General features: G+C 44.3%; 3 protein-coding genes and 1 pseudogene across 13 annotated transcripts in view; 2 read left to right on the top strand and 2 right to left on the bottom strand.

Annotated features, from left to right (window-relative positions):
- The window catches only part of D6Wsu163e (DNA segment, Chr 6, Wayne State University 163, expressed), a 35,739-nt gene extending 31,863 nt beyond the window's left edge, over window positions 1-3,876 (bottom strand). The window contains exons 1-2 of one of the 2 annotated variants that reach the window (NM_138594.3): window positions 3,816-3,876; window positions 1,336-1,530 (exon numbers count right to left, since the gene is read on the bottom strand). In NM_138594.3, coding sequence (NP_613060.1) covers window positions 1,336-1,513 — 178 coding nt within the window. In that variant the 5' untranslated portion in view covers window positions 1,514-1,530; window positions 3,816-3,876. Of the gene's footprint in view, window positions 1-1,335; window positions 1,531-3,531 lie in introns of both variants that reach the window. The other variant, XM_006506217.2, reaches the window with a different exon arrangement.
- A 344-nt stretch (window positions 3,877-4,220) lies between these two features.
- Window positions 4,221-20,427, top strand: Rad51ap1 (RAD51 associated protein 1). Of its 5 annotated transcripts, none has more exons than XR_377433.4 (9): window positions 4,221-4,348; window positions 7,834-7,889; window positions 8,993-9,128; window positions 13,740-13,849; window positions 15,615-15,701; window positions 16,152-16,304; window positions 17,325-17,483; window positions 18,723-18,924; window positions 19,502-20,427. XR_377433.4 is itself a non-coding variant. In NM_001347455.1 (9 exons), exons 1-9 carry the CDS (start codon window positions 4,332-4,334, stop codon window positions 19,645-19,647), a joined length of 1,011 nt encoding a protein of 336 aa, NP_001334384.1. In that variant the 5' UTR covers window positions 4,255-4,331; the 3' UTR covers window positions 19,648-20,427. The 5 variants fall into 5 exon arrangements, 4 of the variants coding, with proteins under 4 accessions (XP_030111099.1, NP_001334384.1, NP_033039.2 ...); NM_001347455.1 differs by having other exon boundaries at window positions 4,255-4,348; window positions 16,155-16,304; window positions 18,775-18,924; NM_009013.4 differs by having other exon boundaries at window positions 4,255-4,348; window positions 18,775-18,924.
- On the bottom strand, window positions 11,145-12,170 carry Gm17808 (predicted gene, 17808; annotated as a pseudogene).
- Window positions 20,428-21,758: 1,331 nt separating the features above from the next.
- Window positions 21,759-26,762, top strand: part of Dyrk4 (dual-specificity tyrosine-(Y)-phosphorylation regulated kinase 4) — a 46,064-nt gene continuing 41,060 nt past the window's right edge. Inside the window, exons 1-2 of one of the 6 annotated variants that reach the window (XM_011241107.2) lie at window positions 21,759-22,092; window positions 24,081-24,209. In XM_011241107.2, coding sequence (XP_011239409.1) covers window positions 22,055-22,092; window positions 24,081-24,209 — 167 coding nt within the window. In that variant the 5' untranslated portion in view covers window positions 21,759-22,054. The remainder of the gene's footprint in view (window positions 22,093-24,080; window positions 24,210-26,762) is intronic. The other 5 variants (XM_011241104.2, XM_011241105.2, XM_006505253.1 and 2 more) reach the window with 5 other exon arrangements.

Here is a 26,762-nt window from a genome sequence, read left to right as displayed (position 1 = left end):
AAACTTATGATACCTTGGTGTATATAAATCCAATTATTAAAGACTAAAAGGCTGGGGGAGGCTCAGTGAGCACAGGGCTTGTCGTGTAAATATGACTTCAATCCTGAGGACCGATGTAAGATACAGGGGTTAGCAGTGTGTGCCTATCATGCCTGGGCTGAGGAGATCCCCGGAGCTCACTAACCACCAAGTCTTGCTGGATTGGTGAGCTCTGGCTTCAGTGAAAGACCATTACTCTAAAGAACAGAAAGGCGGACAACCAAGGAAGACCTGACATCAACTTTTGGTCCCTACCACCCCCCAACACACGCCCACACATAACCCCACACACACACTCACAAGCCCACACATGAACCCTCCACACTCACATGCCCACATATAACCTCCCCTGACACACACACACACACACACATTCACACACCCCACAGACATACACTCCCCAAAGATAGATACACCTCATAGAGTCACACATGCACATACCCCCTCAACCCAGGCACACAAAATAAAAGATGAGTACTAATGAAATGAATATGCTTGATCATTTTAATACAAGTAATTAAATCTTGGCTGAATACTTAATACTGAAAGTACACTTAACTTTTTCATTTTGATTTTATAATTGCCAATGTCAAGAATACTATTTTCCATAAATACATAGTATAAGATGCCAAAACACGTATTTAAGGCCTTTTTAGAAATTGCTAGCAATTCTGTCTTAATTTCATGTCAAAATTTGTTAAGCAAATTTTTATATACACACATAGGCTCTGCCTCCACAATAAATAAATGCAATAAAAAAATGTTTAAACTCAAAAACATTCCAACACAATACAATCTGAAGATACAGGAATTTGAAGCTTCAGTGTTGAGGAAGGAGGAGTGGAAACCATCATTTCTACAAGAACAGAAAGCCATGCCAGACAGTAAACGCAGTGCAAACAGCAGTCTGAGTCTGCTCCAGGAGGCTTCAGCAGCACTCACTGGCAGTGGGCAGCACTCACTGGCAGTAGGCAGCTCCGTGGCAGTGGGCAGCACTCACTGGCAGTGGGCAGCACTCACTGGCAGTGGGCAGCACTCACTGGCAGTGGGCAGCTCAGTGGCATGGGCGGTGCAAAGCAAGCTTTGAGCTCCTTCAATCCACCATACTGCTGGCTTTGAATTAACATTTGGTCACTTGTGCTGAAAACCTCTTCAGGTTGACATGTTCATCATGAGCCCGACACTCACTCAGTTGTGCAGACTCATGGGTCACATCCCAAGTTCAAAAATCTGTGCTCTACCAAGAAACATCTAACAATAGAGACTATGGAGAAACAAAAGGAGGTCCGTCCTCACCACTCTCTATGAAGCAAGGCAAGCTGTGCAGCAGCATCAGACGTCCATGCAGATGACTGGCATTCTCCTCCACAGGAAACCTGAGGGGCACTCTCAGCTCTAAGCGCTCACGTCCTACCTGGAACTTGTACACAAATTCCCTTTCCTTGTTGCAGAACCTTTCTCGGTTTTTCTTCATATTCTTCAGCAGGGTTTCTGTAGGATGAGCCAAAGAACCATGAGTCAAACGGCCACAGGACACCTCTAAAACACAGCCCATCCCTCAGAGACTGTACCCCACCCCACCCCGCCCCCATGCGATGCTGAACCAACGACTCCAGTCTTCATTTTCCTTCCATTTTATTAGAGAGGATGTCTCACTGTGCATCTTGGGGTGACTTAGGACTACGTATCCTAGGATGATGTCAGACATTTGATTCTCCTGTCTCAGCACACCCCACCCTAAGTGCTGATATTAAAGGTGTGCACCACCACAACCAGTCTATTATAGTGTTTCCTGCTTATTCCTGCACATTCATCTTCGTGACAAAAACCAAATGCTGCTTCTTCCTTTTTTTTTAAAATGAAAAGTTATTTTAAAGTTAATTTCAGAGCAAACAATATGCTCAAGAAGTACTTTTACTCCTAGGGAAGAATAACAAGTAGTTAATACAAGGGAAGGTACAGAGTGGGGGGGGGGCAAGAGGAAATGCTGGAGGAGGGACGGGTTGGGGGTCTGTAAGTGTACAGCTAGCTTACGGAACTCATACAAGTGGCCAAACACAACGGAGACCCAGTGGTAGCTTGAAGATGTTTGATGTTGAAGGTCAGGAGATGTATCAGAAAAAGGATATGGGAACACAAGAAAGATCTCCAAGTAGGAAGCACGGGCACAGAACAGACCACACAGGATGCTGCCCAAGGCACACTGAACACTACTCAGAGAAAAGAAAATGCAGTAAAGACAGTAGGAGTCGAGGTCCCTTAAAGAGCTAGCCATCAGTCTATGTATACACACATATATGTACATATATATGTATGCATTTATATATATATATATATATATATATATATATATATATATATATATGAACTCCCAGGACAGTAGAGATTGTTGTCATTGTTCTTGGTCGTCCATAAAAACTAGATGATAAACTCTGTTGTTAAAGACACTGCACAGCTCAATTGATGATATAAAAAAGCCAAGCTGGAACTCTGCTGGAAGCTTCCTCTTTGCTGGCTATCTTTTATGGTCCTTGAAGATACTAAGGAGGCTGCTATAAGAGAAATTTCATTACTGGTCCAACCCAGCTGTGGACTCTATGAACTCTACTAACCTGCCAGGCAAGACATGCTCATCTGGGCACTAGGGTACCATTATGAGGGTATCCAATTTGCTCTGACTGGATTTGAGGTCAGCTCTATAGGAGCATACCCCTGCCTGGCACTATGATTCCTGTTGGAAACCCATAGCAGGGAAGATGATGGGCCCTGGGGGGGAACATAAATACTGTTGTTCAGTTAAATGGACACTGTCAAACCACCATGTCTATACCCACGACAAGTGCTACTCCCAGACTTAATCAGAGAATTGTCTCTTTCCAGTGAACTATAATGAATGTACAGACTCCAGGTGCCACAAGGTGAGAACATGTGATGGATGGGGACTCGGCCCTAAACAAGGCATTTATACCACCTCTGTGAAGGTTCAAGGAACACTGCAGAATAGGAAGTGGAAAAATAGAGGAACCAGATCATAGAGAGGAAGACAAAATGCCACCTTCTGACAAGACGCTGCCATTACAGCAGTAAACTCACTGCAGTGTCAGAGGTCTGCATAAGATTAGCCTCAGCAGCAGCAGAGGGAAGAGAGAAGACGACTCAGAATGACCCATGTGTCATTAAGGAACTGTTTTCTATGGGCAGATTCAGGAAAAGGGAAGTTATTTTTCAGTTGTGTGCCCACGGGTGCCCCCACCAGGCTCCAATGAGTAGTCGCAATTCAATAGTCTGGTCTAATTAAGATATAGGGTCACAAAAACAAACAAAACCAAACCAAAACAAAAAAAACCCAACGACATGAATCTAGAAAGGGGACTGGTGGAAATGCAGAGATTAGAGGGATGGGCAAGTTAGTAGGGACAGGTGCGACATAAGGTGAGACAGTAATTAGAATACATTGTAACATGAAACAGAACAAAACCAATAAAAACACACGTTTTCATGTTACTCTTTGTTCCTGTGGTCTGTTGCTCTCAGGATACAATTCATCGTAATCCAGTTTACGTCTCCGAATTCTCTGGGTGTGCCTACACCCTGTCAGAGCAACATGCAAAACGACAAGCCTAGTTGACCACAAACACTGAACTGGCAATGGCAAGCTGCACTCCAGCACTTTAGATGGCCCTTAGAAGACTCCTTCTGTTCTTTAAGTCTGTACCAGATACCGTCATTGGGTCCTCCACACTGAAGGGGCTTCTTCGCTGTGGGCTCGAACTCACCTCTCTCATCAGACACCAAAGCACACTTGGAGCTGTCAACGCAGAACTGCCCAAATAAGTCAGCTGACTTCTTGCTTTTTTTTTTTTAACCTCCAATAGATCCACTTTGGCAGATTCGGAACTCATGTTTCTCTTTCCTCAAGCGCCAAGGAAAACGCCTATCCAAGACCCCCTTTGTTCCAGTTATTTTTAAGTTAGTCATTCTAAATATTGGAGGCGTGTCGCTATTTTTATATTGTATTTTAGACTCGGTACCAAATCGCAATTGTGACGAAAGTGCAGTATCAAAACAAAAGCTAAGTCTGAGCAGACAGGATCCAGGATGGCGTGCCCGGGCCACGGTGTGTGTGCGCAGGCGCCCTCTCTTCAGCACGCAGGCGCCGCCTCAGGCAGGCGAGCGGTGATTGGCGGGCTGGCGCAGCGGGGCGTGGAGCGCGACGTCTGGTTTTCGGCGGGAATTGAAACCGCCACAGCTGCTCCCCAGCTCCAGAGCACTGCTGCTCTAGGCAGGGCACCATGGTGCGTCCTATCAGGTGAGTGGTTGGTGACGTCCCGCGGGGCAGAGAGGAAGGACGGGGACGATGGGGGCCACTGTCATGCATGGTTGCGGGAGAGGACGAGATCCGACAGAGGGCAGCGCGATTGGGTGGGTGCTCGTCGCCAGTCTCCGGTGAGAGCCACCCGCTGCTCAGAGGAGCCCGCCTGGCATCTCGCTTGCCGCCCCTCGGCCTCCTTCTGCAGCTGTCGCCCCTGAGTCACCCCACTCCAGAGGGACCTGGTAGGCTAGCATTTGAGTCGCGCTTAACGCGACAGCGAGCGACCGCGTTAAGTGGCTGTCATACGTTGAGCGATACAGAAAAAGCAGGTGTGCCTATTCCCTCAAATCCCTAGGCAGAGAGGCCCATTTAACTTCCAGCTCAAGCCGTGGTGCCCTGTCACATGACCCCCAGTTCCTATCTGCTTTCCTTTAGACTGTTGGAATCTCTCTGTGATCACAACCGGGATGCCAGGCTGGCCATCCATTTAGTAGAATGACTGAATATAGCTGAGACTATGGCCCAGTGGTCCAGTGATTGCCTAGCAGATGAGAGGCCCCCAGCTTCAAACCCCAGTCCTGCAAAACCAAACAACAATAAACTTAGTGAATTCTCCTAGGCCTGTATTGTACTAAGAGCTGGAGGCTACACTCTATTGGAAGAGGGGTGGGGAGAGATAAGGGGGAGTAACAAAATAAACACCACAATGTAACATAGGAGGAAGGAGAAAAGCCTTACTTTAAATCATATGAACGCGTTACCTAGGTAAAATGTAAGGGGCATTCACATGAAATAGGAGCCAAAGCCCAAGGTTCACCATGTTTGAGAAGCAGATTGAAGGTGTGGGATGAACAAGCATGTGGATGGATTGAGGACTGAGTCAGATAGATTACAAAGCAGTTGTAATCTATCTAAATCTATCTAAAGCAGCTTGTAGGTCTTAGGAGTTTGAATTTTATTTGAGACAAATGGGAAATCTGTAGTTTCAGTGGTGGAGGGCCTGAGATATTCTCATTTCACTTTTATAAAGGCCACCGGCTGTTGGTTGGCTCTGAGGGGGACTGGAGTGGCCAGAGCGAAAGCAGGGGGGAGGGGGGAATTGAGATGCTATCAGTTGTGTGTGACTTTGGCACTGTGTGTGTGTGTGTGTGTGTGGTGTGGAGATGGAGCAAGTAAGTTTAGGGTTTTTTTTGTTTTGTTTTAAGATTTATTTATATGAGTACACTGTAGCTGTTCCCAGATACACCAGAAGGGGGCATCAGATGGTTGTGAGCCACCATGTGGTTGCTGGGAATTGAACTCAGGACCTTTAGAAGAGTGGTCAGTGCTCTTAACCACTGAGCCATCTCTCCAGCTCAAGTTTAGGTACTTCTGACAAGTGGTTATAGAGGAGAGAAAACAAAGAATCAAGGTTGACTGTCTCTATGGACTGAGCTACGTCTCTGTATTGACTGAGATGGGCCCCTTTGAGATAATGAGGTTTAGAAGACAGGACTAGATTTCTCTTGCTTCCATGGTGAAATTGGAAGGGGACAGGCATGCAGATATTGAAGACATACTGCTGTTATTTGGGATAGTAGTAGTCACAGTGTTATCCACAGTCCCCTGAATCCTCAGAAGCCCCATGAGATCATGACTGTGGTCTGGTTTTTGTTGTTATTTTGTGTGGTGGGGGGGGGTTGTTTTGTAAATTATTGTGTGAATAAAAGGGGTGAGAATGGTGGTAGACATACATTGTCTTGATTCAGCAGATAACTGTGGGGTCCTTTCTCTTCTTTCCACCTTTCATGGATCCTAGGAGTCACAGGAGGTTGTCAGGGTTGCACAGCGGGTGACTTTGGCCACTGCATCTCACTAGCTCATTACTTGTGTTACAGTAAAGCCAAACCAGTTGTTGTCTTCACTCTTCTGTCATTTACACTGAATGGGGATTGGCACAAACTGAGGCTGTGGTGGTTGTAGTCCTTGCAGTTTCTATTGCCGCATACTCAAATATTTGTTAAAAACAGAAGCCCTTGTGGGCTGGCTCAATAGTTAAAAGAGTGCCTGGTGTTCTTCCAGAAGACTCAAGTTCCATTCCTAACCACGTCAGACAGTTTATAGCTCTTGCAGCTCCTTCCAGCTCCAGGGGGCCCCCAGTTTCCTCCCCTAGCCTTTGCAGATACTGTACTTGTGTGCACATACCCAAGTTTTTAAAGTTCTTTTTAAAAGTAATGGTTTCCTGCGTATCTCACCCTAGTGAGCCTCTAAAATACAATATGTAATTTGTGTTTAATGAATCGATAAGAGTCCATGTCTGTTACAACTCAACCTGAGATATACTTGTCTTTTTAGTAGGCTTTTGGCTTTGTTTACTAATTTTTCAATCCCACAACTTCTTAAGATGCTTTCATATTTTATGTAGCTGTCAAATTCTTAAACTCTGGCGAGTTGGAGAGTAACAAGAACACCTTCCCATTTAAACTGCTCTCTCAGGGAAACACAGGTCTGGACCATGATCTGGACAGTAGACAAGCCTCTTTCACAGAACTCCCATTTTTGCTTGAAAGAAAGGGCTTGTAAGCTTGGGGGCACATAATAGATGACAGAAGGGAAGGAGGGACAGCTTTACGTTGCTCTCCCAGAGGAAGGAGAGTAACCTTTGTACACTGAGCATCCTTTTCTTCTGCCCACTTAGTTCCTACAAAGATGTAGGGACAGACTATTATTGTAAAGTGTACATTCCATTAAGAAAGCATTATTTGGTATTGTAGAGGGATTTTTAAAGTTTTTTTGTTTGGTTTTGGTCTTAGGTGTCAGTGTCTGTTTGGGTATGTGCAATGTCTGAGGAAGCCTGAAGGTTTTTAATCCTCCTGGAGCTGGAGTTACAGGGGATTGTGGGCTGCCTGGCATGGGTGCTGGGAACCGGATTCAGGTCCTCTGAAAGAACAGTGCATACTCTTAACCAGTGAGTCATAGCTCTGCTCTGATAGAATTTTTGAAATATGGTTAAAACTTGACCCGGGCATGGTGGCGCACGCCTTTAATCCCAGCACTTGGGAGGCAGAGGCAGGCGGATTTCTGAGTTTGAGGCCAGCCTGGTCTACAAAGTGAGTTCAAGGACAGCCAGGGCTATACAGAGAAACCCTGCCTCGAAAAAAAAAAAAAAAAAAAAAAAAAAACTGAACAGGTACTTTCTAATGTAAGCAAAGAACAGCACACAGTTTATAAATACCCAGTCACCACTGAACAGAATACAAAGTTTAATTGCTAATATTTGTTTTCTTCTTGCTTTGGGGGTTTCCTGAATTAATTTCTCTTCCCATTATGTGTATTAGGTATGGGTTTGGCTTTTCAGTTAATGCCAAGTTCTTGGCTTTGGATTGAAGTACTTTAGAGAGACTCCAAACACATTTTCCTTTTTTCAAGATTATTAATAACTTTAAGGTGAAGGTAAAAAAATTACTATTTTCAGTAATGAAAAATTTCTGTCTTATTCATAGAAATAGAAAACCAATAAATTATTCACAGTTTGAAGATTCTGGCAATGACTCTGATGGTAAGTAGAGCTTTTTACTTTTCTTTAATAAACTGAGAAATTTATTTCCTCAGAGTTAGATATGGAAAAAATGAAACCCTGGAAACTTAGGTTTAAGCTTTGTTGTACTGGTTATATGTTTGATTTGTTGGTAGAACTTTGATCCATGTTTGAGAAACATTGCATTAGATTATACCGCACGCGGTGAGGTAGGAACTCTTTCCTCTGCATGTGTATGTGTATTGGGGGGAGAGTGTTCGCTGGGGCGCAGACCTCACACATGCTGTGTAAATACTCCACCACTGAGCTACAGGCTCATCCTAGATGTCTTACATTTCCTTCCCAGACCTCCAAAGTTTCCTTTAAGTCAAATACTTTAGCGGTTCCTCAGTTCAGAGAAGTCTCTTTTACCCTGTGTCTACAACTTGAGAAAAAAAACTAGTTTGGCAGATAGGTTGTTGCTTTATTGCTGTCAAGGGTATGTGACAGGTACTTCTAGATTGCCAGTTGTGTTCATGATCCTGGGTAGGGTGGAATGTGCAGAAAGTTATGTTATATTTCTGATTTTGGATGTGTGAAAGAAACAGTCACACATTCTTTTAAAAGTACATGATCAGTAGTAGTACACGTGTCCTAAAAGTGGTAGTGTATGTGGTTTTTGAATATCCCTAGAAGAGCCACAGGACTTCTGAGGATTATAAGACAGAAAAACCCGAGAAAAGCAGCAGTGCCATGGTGGTGCTTCCTGTTTTCCTAGACTTGGTTTTTCACTGGTAATGTGCCTTTGCAAACATGCTGGGCTACACTGTGAAGTTTAGTTAAAGATCATTCCTTCCACTTAGTAAGGTAAAATTTTACAAATTTCCTAACAGTTCTATAGTTTTTTTAGTAATTGTTAGGTCTGACATTTATGTACTGTCATAATGTACCTTTGTAGTTTTCAGTTAATTGGGTTTTGGTAAGTTGATGTTCTTAAATAGACCAGTGTTCATCATCAGTGAGACAAATTGTCTTTGGGTATAGGAATTAAACTTGATTATATACAGAATGTGCATACATTGTGATTAAGCTGCCAAGAAGAATAATTTTGCTTTTTAATTTATTTTTAATTTTTACAAAAATAGATGATTTTATTTCTTCATCCACACCTGTAAACAAGTCAAAAACTGTGCCAAAGGTATTAAAGCAAGACAAACCAAAACCTAACTTGAAGAATCTCCAAAAAGAAGAGGTCTTACCAACAGAACCCCCTAAAAAAAGGTGAGAGGTAAGACCCCAAAAACATGTGGCGTCAGATTTGTTCATTTAAAAACTACATGGCTTCAGAATCTCAGTTCAGGGAGGGAGGGTTTGAGCTGACGGTGAGTGCTGTCTGGAGCACGGGGAGGTGCCATCAAGTGCTTTCTGACTTTCTGGCTTTGGAAATAAATTCACATACATAAGAACAAAACAAAAAAATCTGTTTAAATAGTCATGCTCCTGACTCTGCACCTCTTCTTGCTGCTTCTGATCTCACAAAGTTACTTTGTTAAAAGGCTGGGCAAGTCTAAGGGCATTTTAAAATATTTGTAAACAGTCGTTTGGTACCAAGAGGGAGAAGGCAATCCCAAGAGACCCAAAAACTGTAGTCCAGAAAGGATGTGGGTGGGGTGGGTCCTCTGAAAAGTGTGTCAGCACTGAGAGACATAGCATGTCAAGCTGTGTACTGGGTTCTGGTTCTGAGTGTCATGGACGGGATTTTAACTATAAGACAAGCGCAGCTCCAGCGCGTGAGTGGGGAACAGTGTTTGCAGATACAGCTTAAGTAACATGCATCAAAGTATGTAAAGAGCACTTACGCTCTACAGTAAGAGACTGACGTCTAATTTTAGTGTACAAAATATCACAATAAGTGTTTTTCCAAAAGTACTGTTGTCAAAAAAAAAAGACCCTCACTCACAAAGAGCACAGAGACCGCCATCATTGCAAAACGCCTGAGGATTTAACTTATCCAACATGTTGGGGAACCCCTTCTCAGCACCCAGGCCAGAGGAGAGACCCAGAACAAAGAAAGAACACACTTTGTATACCTTTGTAAAGGCCAGATATAGGCACCAGGGTAGTTGGCTTATTGGTGTAGCTAACAACCTTTTTAGACATTGGTTGGTTTGTATAGGGTGACTCTCAGTTTGTCTGTCCTTGAGGTTTTTAGAGTGAGGTGGGGCAGGGGAATGGTTAATCTTGTTTTGGAAGCTTAGTAATTTTGACTGTTAAAGCTACGTTTCTATATTTGTTTAGTCAGCCAGCTTTTTTTGTTTGTTTGTTTGTTTTCTGGCTCTGTACTTGGCCTGCTAGTACAGTTTCGAAAGTTCTTTTGAAGGGGAAAGATACTGGGTAGTCTTGAATTTATTTTGGATATTACAGTACAAAAATAATCATCAAACACATAAAAAAGATGCCAAGCATGGTTCGCTGTCAGGGAAACCTAAGTGGAAGCCACGGTGTGATAACTCTTGTTACCTGCTAATCACTTCTCAACTATGTGATTTTAATACATGTTAATGAAAATGTGGCAAAACTGGAACCTTCAGACATTGCTGGTGGGATTGGGAAATGGCACAGGTACCCAAGGAAACAGATTAGCAGTCTTCACAATGTTAAACAGCTGTTCTGTCTGTGAGGAAGATAGTGCCCAAGGGAACTGAAGATACCGCCACGTCATGTCAGTGTTTATAGCACTGGGTAGTATTAAAAACAGGAGAGCAACTGGATGTCTGTCAGCCAACAGTTGGATAAATAAAATGTGTTCTCTGTCATGGACTGTTACCCACAAAAAATGAACTCCAGGTGCATGCTGTAATGTGAGTGAGCCAGGGAAAGTCATTCTGTTTTCAGACACAAAGTCACATACTATACATTCCATTTGTATGAAGTGTCCAGAGTAAACTGGTCCTTGCCAACAGAAAGTGGATTGCTGGTTGTTTGGGACTGAGACAAGGGTGATGATGTCCTTGGTAGGGTTTCTCTTGCTGTGGCAAAACACCATGGCCATAAGCATCATGGGGAGGAAAGAATTTCAGCTTACAGTTACACAGCATGGTCCGTCACTGAAAGAAGTCAAGACAGAGCCTGAAGGCAGGAGCTGATGCAGAGATTATAGAGGAATGCTGCTTAGTGGCTTGCTCTTCAGGAGTTGCTTATCCTGCTTGCTTGCTTGCTTTTCCTTCCTTCCTTTCTTTCTCTCTCTCTCTCTCTCTCTCTCTCTCTCTCTCTTTCTTTCTTTCTTTCTTTCTTAAATGTAAACAATTCTATTCTGGGGACAGTAACCCATTTCTGGCTGCTCCAACAGTGGGGAGATGAAGGGACATCTGGAACGCATGAGTAGAAAGATCAGTCCTGGGAACACGAATACATCAGTCCTTTTCATCCTCCTCAGCCAGGCCCGAGGCCTGGGGGACAAGGGCCTGAGCAGGGCTTGTCTGCTGGATAGAAACAATGCCACTGAGCAAAGGCCACCATAGCTGTCAGCACAGAGAGAATCTGAGTCCGGCGCCAGTGTGGCTCCTCCTCGGTCTCAAGGCCTGCTGGTGTCGGGCATGGAGGTGGCACCTCAGCTCCATCCCAGGGAAAGTAGAAGTTGAGGATGTGGATGCAGTGGACACAGGTTTTGCAGCCCCGAAGGTGGGCCTGCAGCTTCCCACTGAGCAGCAGAACCAAATGGCTAAAAGCAAAGGCATCCAGGGAGTCAGGGGCATCTCTAAAGAAGAACTTCTGAGAGCCCAGATGCTGAGAGAGAAGGGTTAGGCACTCCCGAGCCTCTTGATACAGCTCTTTTTCTAGTTCCTCCTCGCTCTCTGATTTGTGCTCACCACACAGCAGCTGCAGGTGCTCCATGTACTGGCGTTGCATGTGGCCAGGCAGGAAGAAGTTGAGGGGAAAGGGCATGGCCTCTGCATACCACTTTTGGGTCACTTCCACATAGTTCTTGGATTAGCATAGGAGGTAGCTTCTCCTCCAGCAGAGACATGAAGGCTAGGGTATCTGTTCCCTGTCAAGCTGACAGGTCATAGCCGGCATTAGACCTCTCTTCACGAAGATGGGTGATGATCTTGTATGGCTCTGTGATGACTTCCCCATTACTGGTTCGAAGAGCAGGCAGAGTTCCTGAAGGGCTCTGCCAAGGATTGCTGATCTTGTGTAACTTCAGTGGAGCACCTGTAAATCTGCTCAGCATGACCAGACTATCCTGGGCCACCGCCCGCAGTCCCCAGCCCCATGACCAGCAGAATAGCTCCACAGGCGCTGCCATCTTGCACACTCTCTCAGCCTGCTTTCTTATAGTACCCAGAGTCACCACCCCATGAATGACACCACACACAGTGAGCTGGCCCTCCCACTTCAATCATGAAGATGCATCGGAGGCTTACTCACAGGTCAATCTGTTGGGAGCATTTTCTCAATTGAGGCTCCCTCTTCCAACAGTGACTCTAGCATGTGTCAAGTTGCTATAAGCCCTGCAAACACAGGGTAATCAGGAGTGACTGCTGATGGATATGGCTTAGGAAGTGTTCTAAAACTAGATAGTGGTGCTGGGCATGGTGGCACATGCCTTTAATCCCAGCACTTAGGAAGCAGAGGCAGGCGGATTTCTGAGTTCGAGGCCACCCTGGTCTACAGAGTGAGTTCCAGGACAGCCAGGGCTACACAGAGAAACCCTGTCTCAAAAAAACAAAAACAAAAACAAAATAAAAACAAAAACAATAGATAGTGGTGATATTAAGATAGTCTGGAGATACTGAAAGCTGCTGAAATCTAAAGAATGGAATTTGTGGGGCTATGGACATAGCTTTAATGGTGGAGTGTTTGCCTTGTGTTCAAGAATTCTAGAACACCAGAAGTTGGCAGTTTCTCTGTATAGCATAAGCTTTGCTGCATGCATAGTGAGTTTTGAGGACATCTTAGGTACTTGATGCCCTATCTCAAGGAGAAGAGGAAGTTGGGAATTATTTTATAATACATGAAGTCTACCTCAATAAGACTTTTTGACAGTTTTATACATGTATAGAATTATTGAGACCATATTTATCCCCACCAGTAAAACTTACTTTAAAAATAAGTTCTTAAAGGTACATTTCAGTTTTCTTCCCTTGTGTAATTTTTCCTCATCTGTCTTTGCGGTTTTCCTGTTATAATAATTACAACTATTGGTCCACTTGAGCAGGCAAGCATTACAGTCTGCTTTTTATGGGCTCATTGCTGGTATGGCTTTCCCCACCTCCCTCCTTACCCGGTTCACCTTGAAGACTCCTTGAGGATACTTTTTTGTTTTTTGTTTGTTTGTTTTTCGAGACAGGGTTTCTCTGTGTAGCCCTGGCTGTCCTGGAACTCACTTTGTAGACCAGGCTGACCTCAGACTCAGAAATCCACCTGCCTCTGCCTCCCGAGTGCAGGGATTAAAGGCGTGCACCACCACGCCCGGCTCGAGGATACTTTTAATATTCCAACCAGGATGGTATCTTTACACAGTACGTAGTAAAATCTTTGTGAAAATCTAAATTCAGAGGTACGGAGCTAAAAATACATTTCTTGTAAGAGTTATATGTGCCCCAGCAGTGGATAAGACTGAGAGATCTCTAGGTGGGAGTGATGTTTGATCTGAGTCTAAAGGAAAAGGACAGTTACTAGGGTAGTAGCCGGCAGCAGTGAGGACGCCACCTCCCTGCACTTTAGGAATCTCAGCCACTTAAAGATGCATGCTTTAGGAACATTTCGGGAAGGAAGCTGCTCTTAAGTACTAATGCAGGAAAATCTGAAAGTTTGCTCTTTAGTGTTAATGGTATTGCTGCACTAATTGTAATCAACACCCCATTGTTATTCACACATTTATTTTAGGGTGGCTTTAGATGACAAGGTCTTCCAAAGAGGTCTAGAAGTTGCCCTGGCTTTATCTGTGAAGGAACTTCCAACACTCACCAACCAAGTAAAGAAGTCCAAAGAGAAAAGTAAGTCTATTTCCTGTGTATTCATCTTTAAAAGTGTCTTACTGTTTTGTAATAATGTTTAAGATAGGCCTTCACAGAGGAAAGAATACAACTTAATCTATAAGAAGAGCACTTGCAGTGGGCATCCGTGGATTCAGTTCTTTATGCAGCTGTATCAGTGTCCACACGTAGCACGTCTGTGCTTCATACATAAAGGAGCCTAGGATTTACCCTGAGCAGCGGACTGCTGGACAGTATAATGCTGCTCTGTGTAAGAGTCCAGGTTTTTTTGGCTTGGTTGGTTGGTTGGTTTTTGGTTTTTCGAGACAGGATTTTTCTGTGTAGCCCTGGCTGTCCTAGAACTCACTCTGTAGACCAGGCTGGCCTTGAACTCAGAAATCTGCCTGCCTCTGCCTCCCAAGCGCTGGGATTAAAGGTGAAGAGTCCAGTCTTGCTGAAATGATCTGTACAATCCTGACAATTCACTTCCTTACCCATTAAATCCTGGTTCTTGAACATGTCCTAACAATAATGTGTGAAATCTATTAAGACTGGAGGTACTAGCTGGGGCCTGGTGTCTCACGCCTTTAATCCCCAGCACTTGGGAGGCAGACACAGGTGGATCTCTGAATTGGAGGCCAGCCTAGTCTACAGATTTGAGTTCCAGGACATCTAGGGCTACACAGTAAGACCCTGTCTTGTAAAGCAAACAACAAAAAGGATTAGAGGGACCAGCCTTCATAGAAGCTCAGACTTCAGTGTGACTGTGACTTCTAGGTTTCTCTGTGATTTTTTTTTTCTTTTTTTTTTTAACTGTAACCTTGTACATGTGATGGTATGAATGAGGCTTTTAATTTTTAAGTTAGTTTAACCTCTTTAAAAATAAACCATTTTGATTAGGAAGGCTATTAACCAGAAAATCAGAAATTTCATGAGTGCTGTCATACATTGTATCTAAAATAAAAACAGAATTCATCACAGAGGATAGCAGGAGTCTCTCTTGCAAATGGTGCTTCTCGCTGGGTAATGCTCTTCATAACATAGGAACTTAGCGTTGTCAGGAGCGTTATTTAAAAGTCTCCTAAGTGCTCAAAATTGGTTGCGTCTTGTTTTACAGTGAGTGAAATCCAAGGCCGCACACCTACCATACACATATTCCAGCAGTTTATCATTTTTGGGATGTAACGATTGGAAAGCATTTGTATCAGCTGCAGTAATTAAAGAAGATAGTTTGTTTTGTCTTGTGGTTCCAGAGAGTTCCTGTGAGTCTATAAAGGCAGGGGACCATGGCAGTAGGTGTGAGAGCAGACAGCTGGCTGATCACATTTCTGTTCTCATTCAGGGAGGAAAAAGAGCAGACTAGAAGGGACTGAGCCTAAACTAGGCTAGTGACTTACTGCCTTCAGCAGGGCTCCACATCCCAAAAGTGCTCAAATATGTGGGCTTACAGGGACAGTCAAGCCACCACAGAGCTTTAGTATAACTGTGGATTTGTCCACACAGAGTGATAGTATTTACTTATTATCTTTAAATTATAGATCAGGGAATTAAATCTAGAGAAGATGAGCAAGTGTACGTCTGGAGTCTGACTGTGAACCTGAGTCATTTTAGAGCTCACACTCAGAATATGTGCTGGCTCCTCCAGGTGAAACCACTGGGCTGGAATGAGTGTGAGACGGTTTGTTCCAGTCTGTGTTAATACGTGTTAGTGCTTCAATGATCACCTTCCTGCTTTTAGACAATGGCTGCTTAGGATGCATCTGAAGTCCTTTCCTTCCTGTGTTAGGCACTGACAAACAAGGCAAAGAGAAAACAGAAAATACGGGTAAACCTCCTCATGTCTCTAACTGCAGTGTAGCCAGTGATGATGTAGGTAAGTTTTGATATTAATAACAGTTTTCATTCACACTGCTATTTTTCTCACTTAAGTTTTTATACTCATAGCTAGAACAGCCTTCCTTGTTAACAGTCTTCCTATGATAAGGCTCTCTCTCATCTCCTGGCCTTTGTTTCTTTAAGCTTTCGTTTTGTTCTCTGACTGAGGACCTGCTGTCTTCCACACTAGGCAGTCATGACTACTCAAGCCCTTCATCCCACAGTAGGTGCCCACTTAAGAGAGGGCTGCATCTTCCCAGGAACATCTGGGAAATTCTTTGGCAATGACTCACTGGGGTCTCAGACTTACCCTTAAAACCAGAGTCTGTTCCTGGGAGACTAATGGACTCTGTCCCAGCATGGCCTGGTAGTGTGTTACTAGGCGCAAAGGAGGGCAGCAGAGGTCCTAGAGTCTGCCTGGAGTTCTCAGTGGTGTTCGTGTCTCCAGAAGATTTGGACAAGATCACAGAGGAGGGGGACGCCTCGAGTGTTGAAGGGGAGAGGAAGTCACCATCTCAAGCCAAGGCTCCGCGGAGGAGAGCACCTTCTGAAGGCAGCGATGGCAGCAGTGCTAACGACACGGAGTCGGAGAGCGCCACTGGTGAGTTGTAGCCCGCTTCAAGTTAATTCTACGGGAATTCAGTAAGACTTCTTGGAGACCAGGATGCATACAAGGCACTGTACTGAGCCTTTGAAGAACTCATAGAACAGTTAAATTGAACTTGGCCACATAGAGAGAAGCTGTCTAGGGGTAACCTTTAAGCCATATCTGGACAAACAGCATTAGAAAACAAAAAGAAGCAAGTCACATTTCTGACTGAGGGAAAGGTGTGTGCACTGAAACAGACTAGCACGTGCGAGAACTTAAGGAAGTTAAGACTGGAGAGCCAGGCTGGGTTCCACTAGCCATGGAACAACTCTTGACCTGTTCCAACAGGCTTCAGCTTTTTATATAACTAGTAGAAACATATGAAGTATTTTGAGTTGAAAGTAATATGAAACTATTTTATTATCAGTTGTTTTCAGACTTAATAGAAATGAGGGCAAAGGGAAAATATGGTGACCTTGACAAAATTGTAATGTGTTAAAAATTTAAAAGAATAAGTCTGTACATTAATACCAATCAGATACGGTGTTTTAGATTTTACCATGCTGTCAGCAAATAACAGGTCTGTTCACTCACTGAAATATTTGATGCTTATGATGTATATTATAGTCTAGGCGCTAGGGAGATAGTAATGAGAAAGCAGCTCAGATTCTAATGAGAGTGGGTCACAGATAGTAAACACATATGTAATGTTTTTAGAGTGATGGGTGTACAAACTGAAGGGCCTCAGGTAGCTCAGCGGAACTTGTCCAGCAAGTGTGGATTCTGGGGTTTGAGCTCTAGGACAAGAAAGTAAACCCCACTGAGGAGGAGGAAGTGTGACGGTTATAGAAGGCTGCTGGGGATGACGGGGAGGTGTTAGGTCAGGAGAGGCTGACATTTGAGGCCAGAAACTGCTTTCATGGAGGCAAGAGCATCCTTAGTGCACTGAGTGACAGTGGGGACCGTGGCAGATGGCATAACAGAAGTTTCACGTTTTAGAACCAAGACACAATGTGTAATTTTCTGTTTTAGGTGAAGGTTCAGAAAGTGATCCTGATTTTGATGAGAGTAAAGAAAGTGATGAAGACTTTGGTGTGAGAAGAAGTAAAGAATCAAAGAAGAAAACAGTGCAGAAGAAACCTGCAGGGGAAAAGAAGGAAAGGAAATCAAAACCCAAATGTGAGGCATCAGGTGAGCCTGCTCCCAAACCCATTGTTCTATAGGGGCTGGGTTGGTTGGGTTTCCAGATCTTTGCCTGTGCCCTCTAACATTGTGCGAATGCACATCTCTAATTAAAAGGAATTGTGGCTCGGGAGAAAAGCTAAGAACACTGAGCCGTGGTAGCCATAGGAAGACTGAGTATGGCCCCTCCACCTCCATTAGCATGTAGCCCTCCTTTTAAACACCCTGCGCCTGTGTCTTATCATCAGAACTCCTACCTTCACATCATCTCAAGATATGCTAGAATTTGTACCCATCACTGAGGGCCCAGAGCTTAGTCCCAGGTTGTCCCATTGAGAGGCTGGACCATGTTGTCTGGATGTTCAGACGGTGAGGCCTGGGTGAGCTTAAGTCCTTGCTTTCCTTCATGACCTAATCTCTGTTTTGAGGGCCCAGTTGTAAGCATACTTAGTGTCAGTTTTACAGTGACAATTTGTGACAACTTGGACATGGAACACCTGTTTCTTGTGTTCAAAAGTTAGACTGTTTTTGCACCTGTATTGGATAATAGATTACAAAAAAATGCAAATTTATTAACAAAATTTGTTTTATTTATTCATAACCATTTTTGGCCTTTGTTAATCCTCCTGCCTCAGCCTTCTAGCAGGTGTCTTATCACCATAACCCAGAAAGAAGGTTTTAACGTGCATGTCACTTCTGAGAAAATAGATCTGTGAACAGCCAGGCTCGTTTCCATGGCCTTTGAGAACATGGCAGTGCCCTGATCGTCCTCTCCTTTCCCACCTTCACATCCCCGCTCCATCCAGATTAAACAGGTCGGGAGCTTGTGCATGCTCTACTCTCTGTACCAAGAACACCTCCACTCACCTTTCCCCTCAGCCAGGATTTGGCTCAGCCTGTGATCTCCCTCTACACCTCCTAAGCATGCTGGAGATTCCAAGGTCCTTCCTACCGTGCATTCCTGGAGTCTCAGCACAGTGCAGTAGACACAGCTCTTCACTTTGCTCTCCTCCCACTGAAGAGAAGTGCAGGGCAGGGAATTCTAGAGAACAGGATGCCCACATCGTGTGTTCTCTATAACCCTGGGGTCCTCTATAGGACTCTCCCTGACATACACAGAAGAGGCATTATTTGTAAAGTGCCTACAAGTATGACCTTAGACGTCAAACGTAGTTTCTAATCTGAGTTCCAACAGTAGCTGTCAGACTACAGGCAAATTGCTTCACCTCTCTGCTCTTATCATTTTAGACTTGAACATTATCTTCCTGCATGACAGTTGTTTTTATGTGTTTCAAATAAGTGACTTCAGTAGACCCAGCTCCAGCTGCCATCAAGTCAGGATCTCCATCTTTACCCCAGGCAGTTGGTCTTCCTTCTGAGGCCACTAGGAAACCAGCAATAATGTGCAGCCCTTCAGCTGAAAGCAAGAGGCCCAAGTGGGTCCCCCCAGGTATGGTAATGTGCTATCAAGGTCACCAACTTAGGAAGATATCACAGGAATTATGTGTGAGCAGATCCCATATTATTTCAAATTCTTCCAAGTTAGTATTTTAGTGTTTCAGTTTATTATCTTGCCGTTTCTTTATCAGGCATTTGTTCTCATTGCTAGAAATAAAACTGCAGTAAATGGAGACATCCTTACTTCAAAAATCTATGGTCACAGCCATGATTATCATAGAGTCAAGAGTATTAACAATTTTGTTTGCTTGGATTTTTTGGCAACAAGGTTTGACCCTAAGACCTCGTGGCCTCCTCAGTTTAAGAGAGCACCCAGGCCTGAGCACTGAAACATGTAACACAAATGCCTTGGCAAGTTTGTCTTTGTCTTTATATGTGTGTTTTGCTCCACAGCCAGAAAAGTTGAAGACTTTGAAGGTGTCGGAGTTGGGGTTTTCAGATTAGGATGCTTTGCCTGCCTGTGCTTTTCCTGATTGTCAGTGTGGGTCTTTCTTCTGATCTGTTGCAGCTCATGATGGGCTCTGTAGAGCCGGACCTAACCCTTTGCTTGCCTTTGGTTTCTCCTGCAGCTGCCTCTGGGAGCAGGAACTCTAGCAGCAATGCATTGGCAGGAACACCTGCCAAGTCCCCGAGTCAGAGCCTGCGTCTGGGCCTCTCCCGATTAGCGCCAGTTAAGCGCTTGCATCCAAGTGCCACAAGCAGCCAAGTGCGGTAGCAGGAAAGGACTGCTGGGACCCTTGGGACTGCAAGCAGGGTTGTCATATTCAGCTTCCACATAAGAGAACCTTTAATGGGTCACATGAAGGACCATGTCTGTGTGTGATTCTGGTCTCATCAAAGCCTTTCTGTCCTTCAGCAAAGGGTTCTGGGACCTCTCCTTGTGGCACTCCTGAAGAGTGTGTTGTGTTTTCTTGTGTTTATAAGCCACTGTCACTCGGGCTCTGCGGCACGTCTGTAATCACATGTCTCCCAGCTCTGGCATGGGAGCATCCTGGGTCCTTCAGGAGGCATTGCTGAAATCTTTCCCATACTACATTTCTTCAGGTTTATTCCAAGCTTACTCTCTTTGTCTAGGTCTTTTTAGTAAGAATTCTGCTTTTGTACATATTAACATGTTGACTCTACTGCAGCATGTGTTCCTACATGGGACAGGTGGTTAGTGTACAGCAGATAGAATCTCATGACGCTGTATGAACTTTTCAAAACCTTTAATAAACATGAAAAGATGTAAGCTATGCTCATTGATACCATGTATGTACCTGCATGTGTACGTGTTGCTAAAATGAGTCTTCTGTGGTCAAAATAAGCAGGGGGAGGAGTGTCTTCATCATTGAGATGAAGCCCAAGGTTGAAAGCTGTCACCTCCACGCCCCTGTCACAGCTGATGCATCGTCTCAGGAAGCTCTGGTTTACTGTCAGTAAAAGCAATTATTTTTATAGTAAGAAATCAACTTGTTTCTGATTACTTTAATAAAGTCTAATGTTTACTGTAAAATGTGCATGCCTCGCCTAGTTCTCAGCTATGAGACATCTGTGTTACCGTGAGGACAAGCAGCTTTGATTTAAGTGACCATTGCTTTTGTACATCTTCTTACTCATATATATGCTTACACTGTATTCTCCACCTTACCTGCTCCACCGTCCTTAAAATCCCAATCTTCAGTTAGCAATCTGCGTGATTTTGGTTCTGATTTTTGAGACAGGGCTTCCTATGTAGCCCAGGCTGTCCTTGAACCTACCATCCTTCCTTCTGCCACGGCCTCCCTAGTGGTGGTGGGTGCTGTGACACCCACCTAGTTACCTGGTTTTGAGTTAATTTGTATGCTTTGAGCAATAACCATTGTTATAAATATATAATACTCACTGGAGGGACTTGGGTTTTATTATGATTCGCATTATTTCTTTGTAGTCATAAGGTCCCTCAGAAGCTGGAGAGAGATGGCTCAGTGCTTAAAGGCGCTTGCGGCTCTTGCACAGAACGCAGGTTTGTTTTCCAGCACCCATATCAGGTGGCTTAAAACTGCCTGAATCTCCACTTCAGCAGATCTAACACCCTCTTCTAGACTCCACGGGCACCTGCACTCCAGTGGTGCATGTACATATGTAATACATACTCAGACACACTAAATAAAAACTTCAAAGTGTGTTAAAACCGGCCTAGCTACAAGGGTTAATAACCATCAGTTGCTGGCCGCGGTCGCACCTCTTCCTCGCTTGGTCTTACCTACCCCAATCATCATACCCAAAGAGCAGATTACTCCTTGACTCACTGTAGCTCTCTCATGTTACACTCGCCACCGTATCATGCCTGTGCTTTGGTCTATCTGTGTTCTGATGGACTGGTCCTCGCTGCTACTCCTCACCCCGTTGTGTATCCATTCAAGACGTTACTGACACTGCATTCCCAAAATAAAAGCATGAACAGGCTATGGTGACACACACCTTTAATCCTAGTAGAGGACGATGCTTCCCTACCAGCTCAAGGCCAGCTTGGTCTACACAGTTCCAGGCCAACCAGGGCTATGTAGTGAAACTTGTCTCAAACATTAAGTCAGAATGAACAGCTTCCTGGGGAACCACATAAACACCGCAGTCTGCCCGTCACAGCTGCCTCGGGTACTCAGCTAAATGTCTAAGGACTTGAACGCTAAACTCAACTCTGCTTCTTTTCAGTGAGTCCCTTCCTGGTATCAGAGCCCATCAGGACATGCCACTGTCACAGTTCCATGTGGTTCTTTCTGAAACTTAGTACAGTCGAAGTGTACATCTTATAAGAAAATTCTATCCAGGGCTTTTATCTACTTCCACATACTGTTTTTGAAAGATCTTAGAAATTTTCCAGTCTGGCCTGTCCAGCCAACTTTAATCTCAGGGTCCTGGGATTTCACTCATACCTTGGGTGATCCATGAATTGGAGAGAGAAAACGAGGTTGGGGAGAGATGTATTCTTTTGGCCTATGCGAAAGATGGTTTGGGCCTTAAGTGGGGTAAGCCTATTCAGCTCAGAGTCACAAAAAGGGCCTGAGCGGTTTCTACAGCAACGCTAGGAGGGTGTGGCCCCTCTGCGCCTGGTTGAGGGTTCCTCCTAAACCTCTGCAGGGATCCCTGTCTGTGACAGCCGGATGCAGCTCCTCCGACTTCCTGCCCTCACCCGGACAGAGTAAGCGCCTAAGAGAAGAGGCTTGCGATGGGCGCAAACCCTGAGCCAACTAGGGCTGGGTCCTCAAGGGGCAAGTGGAAAGGGAGAAGGGAAGTAAGAGCGAGGGCTGGGCCGGGTGCGCGAAGGAGAAGAGGTTTAGCTCTTGCCAGCTGCGGCTCGCCTGCATCCTGACTCCTACTAAAGGAACACTGTGTTAGGGACTCCCGCTGAGTGCCAGAATGGGGGCGGGGAATGGTCCTGACTCTAGCAACTTGGGGCATGGAGCAGATTCTTTTTCACACCGTCTCTGCACGTGGTATCGTTGTCTCTTTCACACACAGCACAAAGACACAGACATACACACAGACACACACCCCAGTCCTTTGACACAGAGTGTACCAAGGACCGTATGGATCACAAGCCCAGATCAACTTCCCTCACTTGTTTGCACTGCAGGAAAAACCCCAGTACTTAGCAACATAGTTTACTTAAGGTGGTGGCTCCACACCCTCTGAGCGTTCACTGTCTGAAATATCCAGGCCTGCTGGGACTTAGGAAACATTGTTCTTTCAGACATGATTTTAAAAAACACCAGCTTCCCCAGTCTTAACTCACACTTTGGATAAAGATTGAAAACTGGGAAACATCTCATGAGAATGTCCTTTGTTTTTTGCCTGAGGGATGAGATGGGGATGGTCGAATTCTAAGGAATCTTCGAACATGGCCTACTCCTGTAATCTCTGAGTCAAGAGACCTTTAAGTTTGAGGCCAGCCTGGTCAACATTGCAACACAGCAAATGTCCGGCCAGCTTGGGCTACAGAGTGAGATTCTGGGCCATGCCTTACTGATTCTGGGATTTAAACTTTCAATACCCAGGAGAAGATGGGAACCTGAAGTCACGTCTGGCAATATGGCAACCACTTCTCTGACTTTGCCCTCACCAACTCCAAATTGTTTACACCTGAGCTAAAATGCCTACTTCTCAAATGTGCAAGATCCCGAGGCAGTGAATTATGATTTTAGCTGACCCTAGCACTCATCTAAAAAGAAGAAAAGGCTAGTATAGGCTATATTCATCAAGCCACCAGGATCAGCAGGGATGTAATAAATACACTACCTAGGGATGGTAAGAACACTATATTCCTGGAAACAGTAGCCACTTTAGGAGAGATTCCATAAAATAAGGACAATGTGGGATGGATGCTCTATCATGGAAGGAAAGGTGGGCAAAGCCCCACAGGGTGCCTGGGGTGAAGCAGGTGTAGGAGAGAAAACCAAGATTTTCTATGTTGTATAAATTAAAGAAATCTTGAACAGAAAGGAGAATAGATCCGCTCTCTGTGCTTTTCTGAGGATAGCAAGGAACAGTGGGAGGGAATATCTTGTGTAATATCATTACCCTCCGATAAGCACCCACCAAGTGTAAATTAAGATCTGAGTATAAAGTGGGCTATCGGGGAAAACTGTCTCTGTCTCAGGACCACTCCAGCACTGATAGGTACGCATCAGACCCAAAGCCGCTGTGCTAGGTGAGGGCGTAGGTGTAAGGGTTCGCAAACCTCCAGCCCTTATGATTAGGTCACTGGATCATGAAGGGTTCAGGGACTCACGTAGAAGGGCTGAGGAGTTGAATTGGCCTTGTCTCAAGTACATTAAACAGGTTAACTCTAAATGCTACCACCACATCTATCCCGAGGACAATCCTGAGGACATAAAGATCAAGCCACCGCAGACTGCAAGTAAGAATAACGAAGTCGCACGAGGTAACCTCAAGAGACATATTTTCCTTTTGGACGTGAGTGTCCTTTAGGTACAAATGCACACGTTTAAAATGCCACACAACACAATTTTAGTAACAGTAATGCTGACACCTCTGAGGCTCCCCGATTCCAGACTTCTTGAGAACAAGGAGTCCATTTCCTTATCTGTCATCCTTCACCCTGAGCACAGTCGTCAGGGCTCGGTTGATGCCCTGACTTCTTTGGTGAATTCATCTAAGTTCTCTCAGCTCTCTCCTCTTCCAGCAAATGTACACAGAGGTTTCACTAGAGACCCATCACCACGCTCAGCCTTGCAAGGAATTGAAAATAATAAAAGGCAGCTCACCACCCCTAGCTCCACGAGACTCAGGATCAAGGTGAGACAAAAACTTAAGCAGCTTTCTGGGATAACTAAGTGACACTAAAGTCATGACAACGTGAATTCCTCTTGGAAAGTGCTGCTAAATCCAGGAGGAGAGAGTGGCTTGGGAGGGCAGGAGCTTCTACCCTGTACATGAATGTGTGCGAATCTACATTTTAGATTCATTTTGCAAATGCTCATCCCTGCAGCAATAAGCTAAGTGTATTGTCTTCAATCATTCCTGTAATAAAATGTAATTTTTAAAGTAATTTTATTTTTAAAATGTAATTAATCTCAACTAACTAAAATTAATTTATTTGAAAATAATGTAATTTATTAGGTCATTTTATTTCATTTCCTATGAAACTCACTGCAGCTTTTGTGCACTGTGCTTCAGTGGACCCCCCGGAGCTTGGAATGTGCTCCACCACTGAGCTACACACCCGTAACCCTCCTAACATAGTCTAAAGACTAAAAAGCATTTGCAAAGTTCTGAGGTACAATTAAAAGCCAGATAATGCATATATGGAAACTCAGAATATGTGATAATCACCAGGAAGACAGGCTAGGAATAGCTCACAGCACAGTGTGTGGGGTGTGTGTGTGTGTGTGTGTGTGTGTGTGTGTGTGTGTGTGTGTTCTGCCTGACCTTGTTTTGTAAGATTAGAATTATTACTAGAAGGGTCCTGAGAGTTCATCTGGTCCAGGTTTGTCATTTTACACATGAGGGACTGGAGTACAGAGAAGACCAAATGGCTCATGGGAGTCCTGGAAGCACACACGTGAGGCTGCAAAGTCCTTCAGCATCATCTGCAGGCCTTCTTTACCTTCAGCTGCTAGAGAGGGGGAGCAGAGGAGAGACCCCCAACTGTATGAAGACTGTACTTACAACACCCACTTTCTTTGTGAAGTCCACAAAGGAAGATGTGGCACAGAGCCCTGACAGGAGAAACTTTCTTCATTTCTTCCGTGTTTGGAGCTGGCCAATGCTCTTTATCCAGTTCAAGGCCATCTCTCAGCTTATTTCCTAGTCCAAACGCCCCTCTGACCCTGCTTAACTGAGTCCCTATCTATCTGCCATTAAGTTCATAGAACAGCTTCCAAACCAAGTCCCTCCAAGCTGTGCGCCATGGCATTGCCATGAGGTGGCCCTAAAACACAGAGGTACCATGTCAGTCCAGCTGTAGAAAGACCACACTGGCCACAGACTAACCTGGGCTATGTGACCCTTCCCATATATATATAGTGCTTCTGAACGTCTCAGGGCTACTTGCAATTCCTGGACAAGCCAGCAAATGCTCCTTCATACTTTCTTCTCTGTGTGCCTTGCCCATCTGCCCTTGACTCTGACCTCTCTGCTTGTTCTTCAATGATGCTCTACCATGTTCTTCTGGAAGGCTGCCTCAGCGCTCCCAGCTGGACCTCACATCGCCAAGACAGTGGACAATGCATTCTGCACACACTCCTGACATTTATCCCCTGTCTCCTCTCTTGCACCATGAATTTGCCTTAGGGGCAGAGATTATGGCTAGGTTATCAGAACTCATTCAGCAAATGATTCTACAAAATATAGAAGGAAGTAGATTATTCAGAGAAATTAATCAGAGAAGTAAATTATTTCAAATGACTTTCATATTATTATCATTATTATCATGTACACACTGTTTCCCTGTCTCTCTGTCTGTCTGTCTGTCTGTCTGTCTGTCTCTCTCTCTCTCTCTCTCTCTTTCTGTGTGTATGTGTGTGTGTGTATCCTGTAGTTAGAAACAATGGCATGATCCTGTTGTCCCAGCTGTTTGAGAGACTGAAGAAAATGATTTGAGCATGAGCTACATGATGTGATCCCTAACATCTTTTTTTTTTTTCTGAAAGAGGGTACCACTGTGTGGCTGGCCTCCAACTTGCCATCTTCCTACCCTAGCCTCTCAAGTGCTGGTGTAGCAGGCATGTCTACCATCATGCCCAGCAAAGCTGGAAATTCTTGTCACCTCTCCATCTCTATTCCTTGGAGGGAGGTTTTTGCTTTGGGTTGGTTGGTTTGTTTCATTAACTCAGTTCTCCATTCTGCTTGCCATGGACATAGCAAAGCCAACCTCGTTTTAAACTATCATGTTTCAGAAAGTATATGTGTCATATTTTAAATTCCCACTAGATAGAGTGAAAGTAACATCTTGTTTTTTTAAATATCTAATTCCTCAGTAAAGGTTTCATCACACTTATTATCTGACTTGTCTTCACTTCTGTGAATAACTGGAAAGTCATAGTGTTGCCATTACTGGTTGGTTATAATGTCTGCAAAAGCTAAAAACTATAATAACGACTTTACACTGAGCACCATACTGGCCTCGTTTCTTGTATCTTTCAAATGCCATTTTTCTTGCCAGAGCTGGAGGCAACAGAGAGACTTCATGAGACAAAGAAGAATTTCAACAGTACTCCACAACTAACAAGAACTAAAAATGTCCTGAGAGTCCTCTTTGACTTGCTTTCCACAAATCTGTTTAGATTCTATAACCTTATACAAGTCTTTTTTTTTTTCTCATCTTGCAACAAGTTCATTAGTTATGTA

Source organism: Mus musculus, chromosome 6 (assembly GCF_000001635.26).
Source record: "Mus musculus strain C57BL/6J chromosome 6, GRCm38.p6 C57BL/6J".
In the NCBI taxonomy this organism is placed as follows: Eukaryota; Metazoa; Chordata; class Mammalia; order Rodentia; family Muridae; genus Mus; species Mus musculus.
Note: the sequence above shows the minus strand (reverse complement) of the source record. Positions and strands in the feature narration are given on the sequence as shown.

Bases quoted from the DNA above. Each gene is read 5' to 3' on its own strand.
- Rad51ap1 (NM_009013.4), top strand. The intron at 16,305-17,324 runs GTGAGTTGTAGC...TTTCTGTTTTAG, and splicing joins GGAGTCGGAGAGCGCCACTG to GTGAAGGTTCAGAAAGTGAT. The intron at 17,484-18,774 runs GTGAGCCTGCTC...GTTTCAAATAAG, and splicing joins ACCCAAATGTGAGGCATCAG to TGACTTCAGTAGACCCAGCT.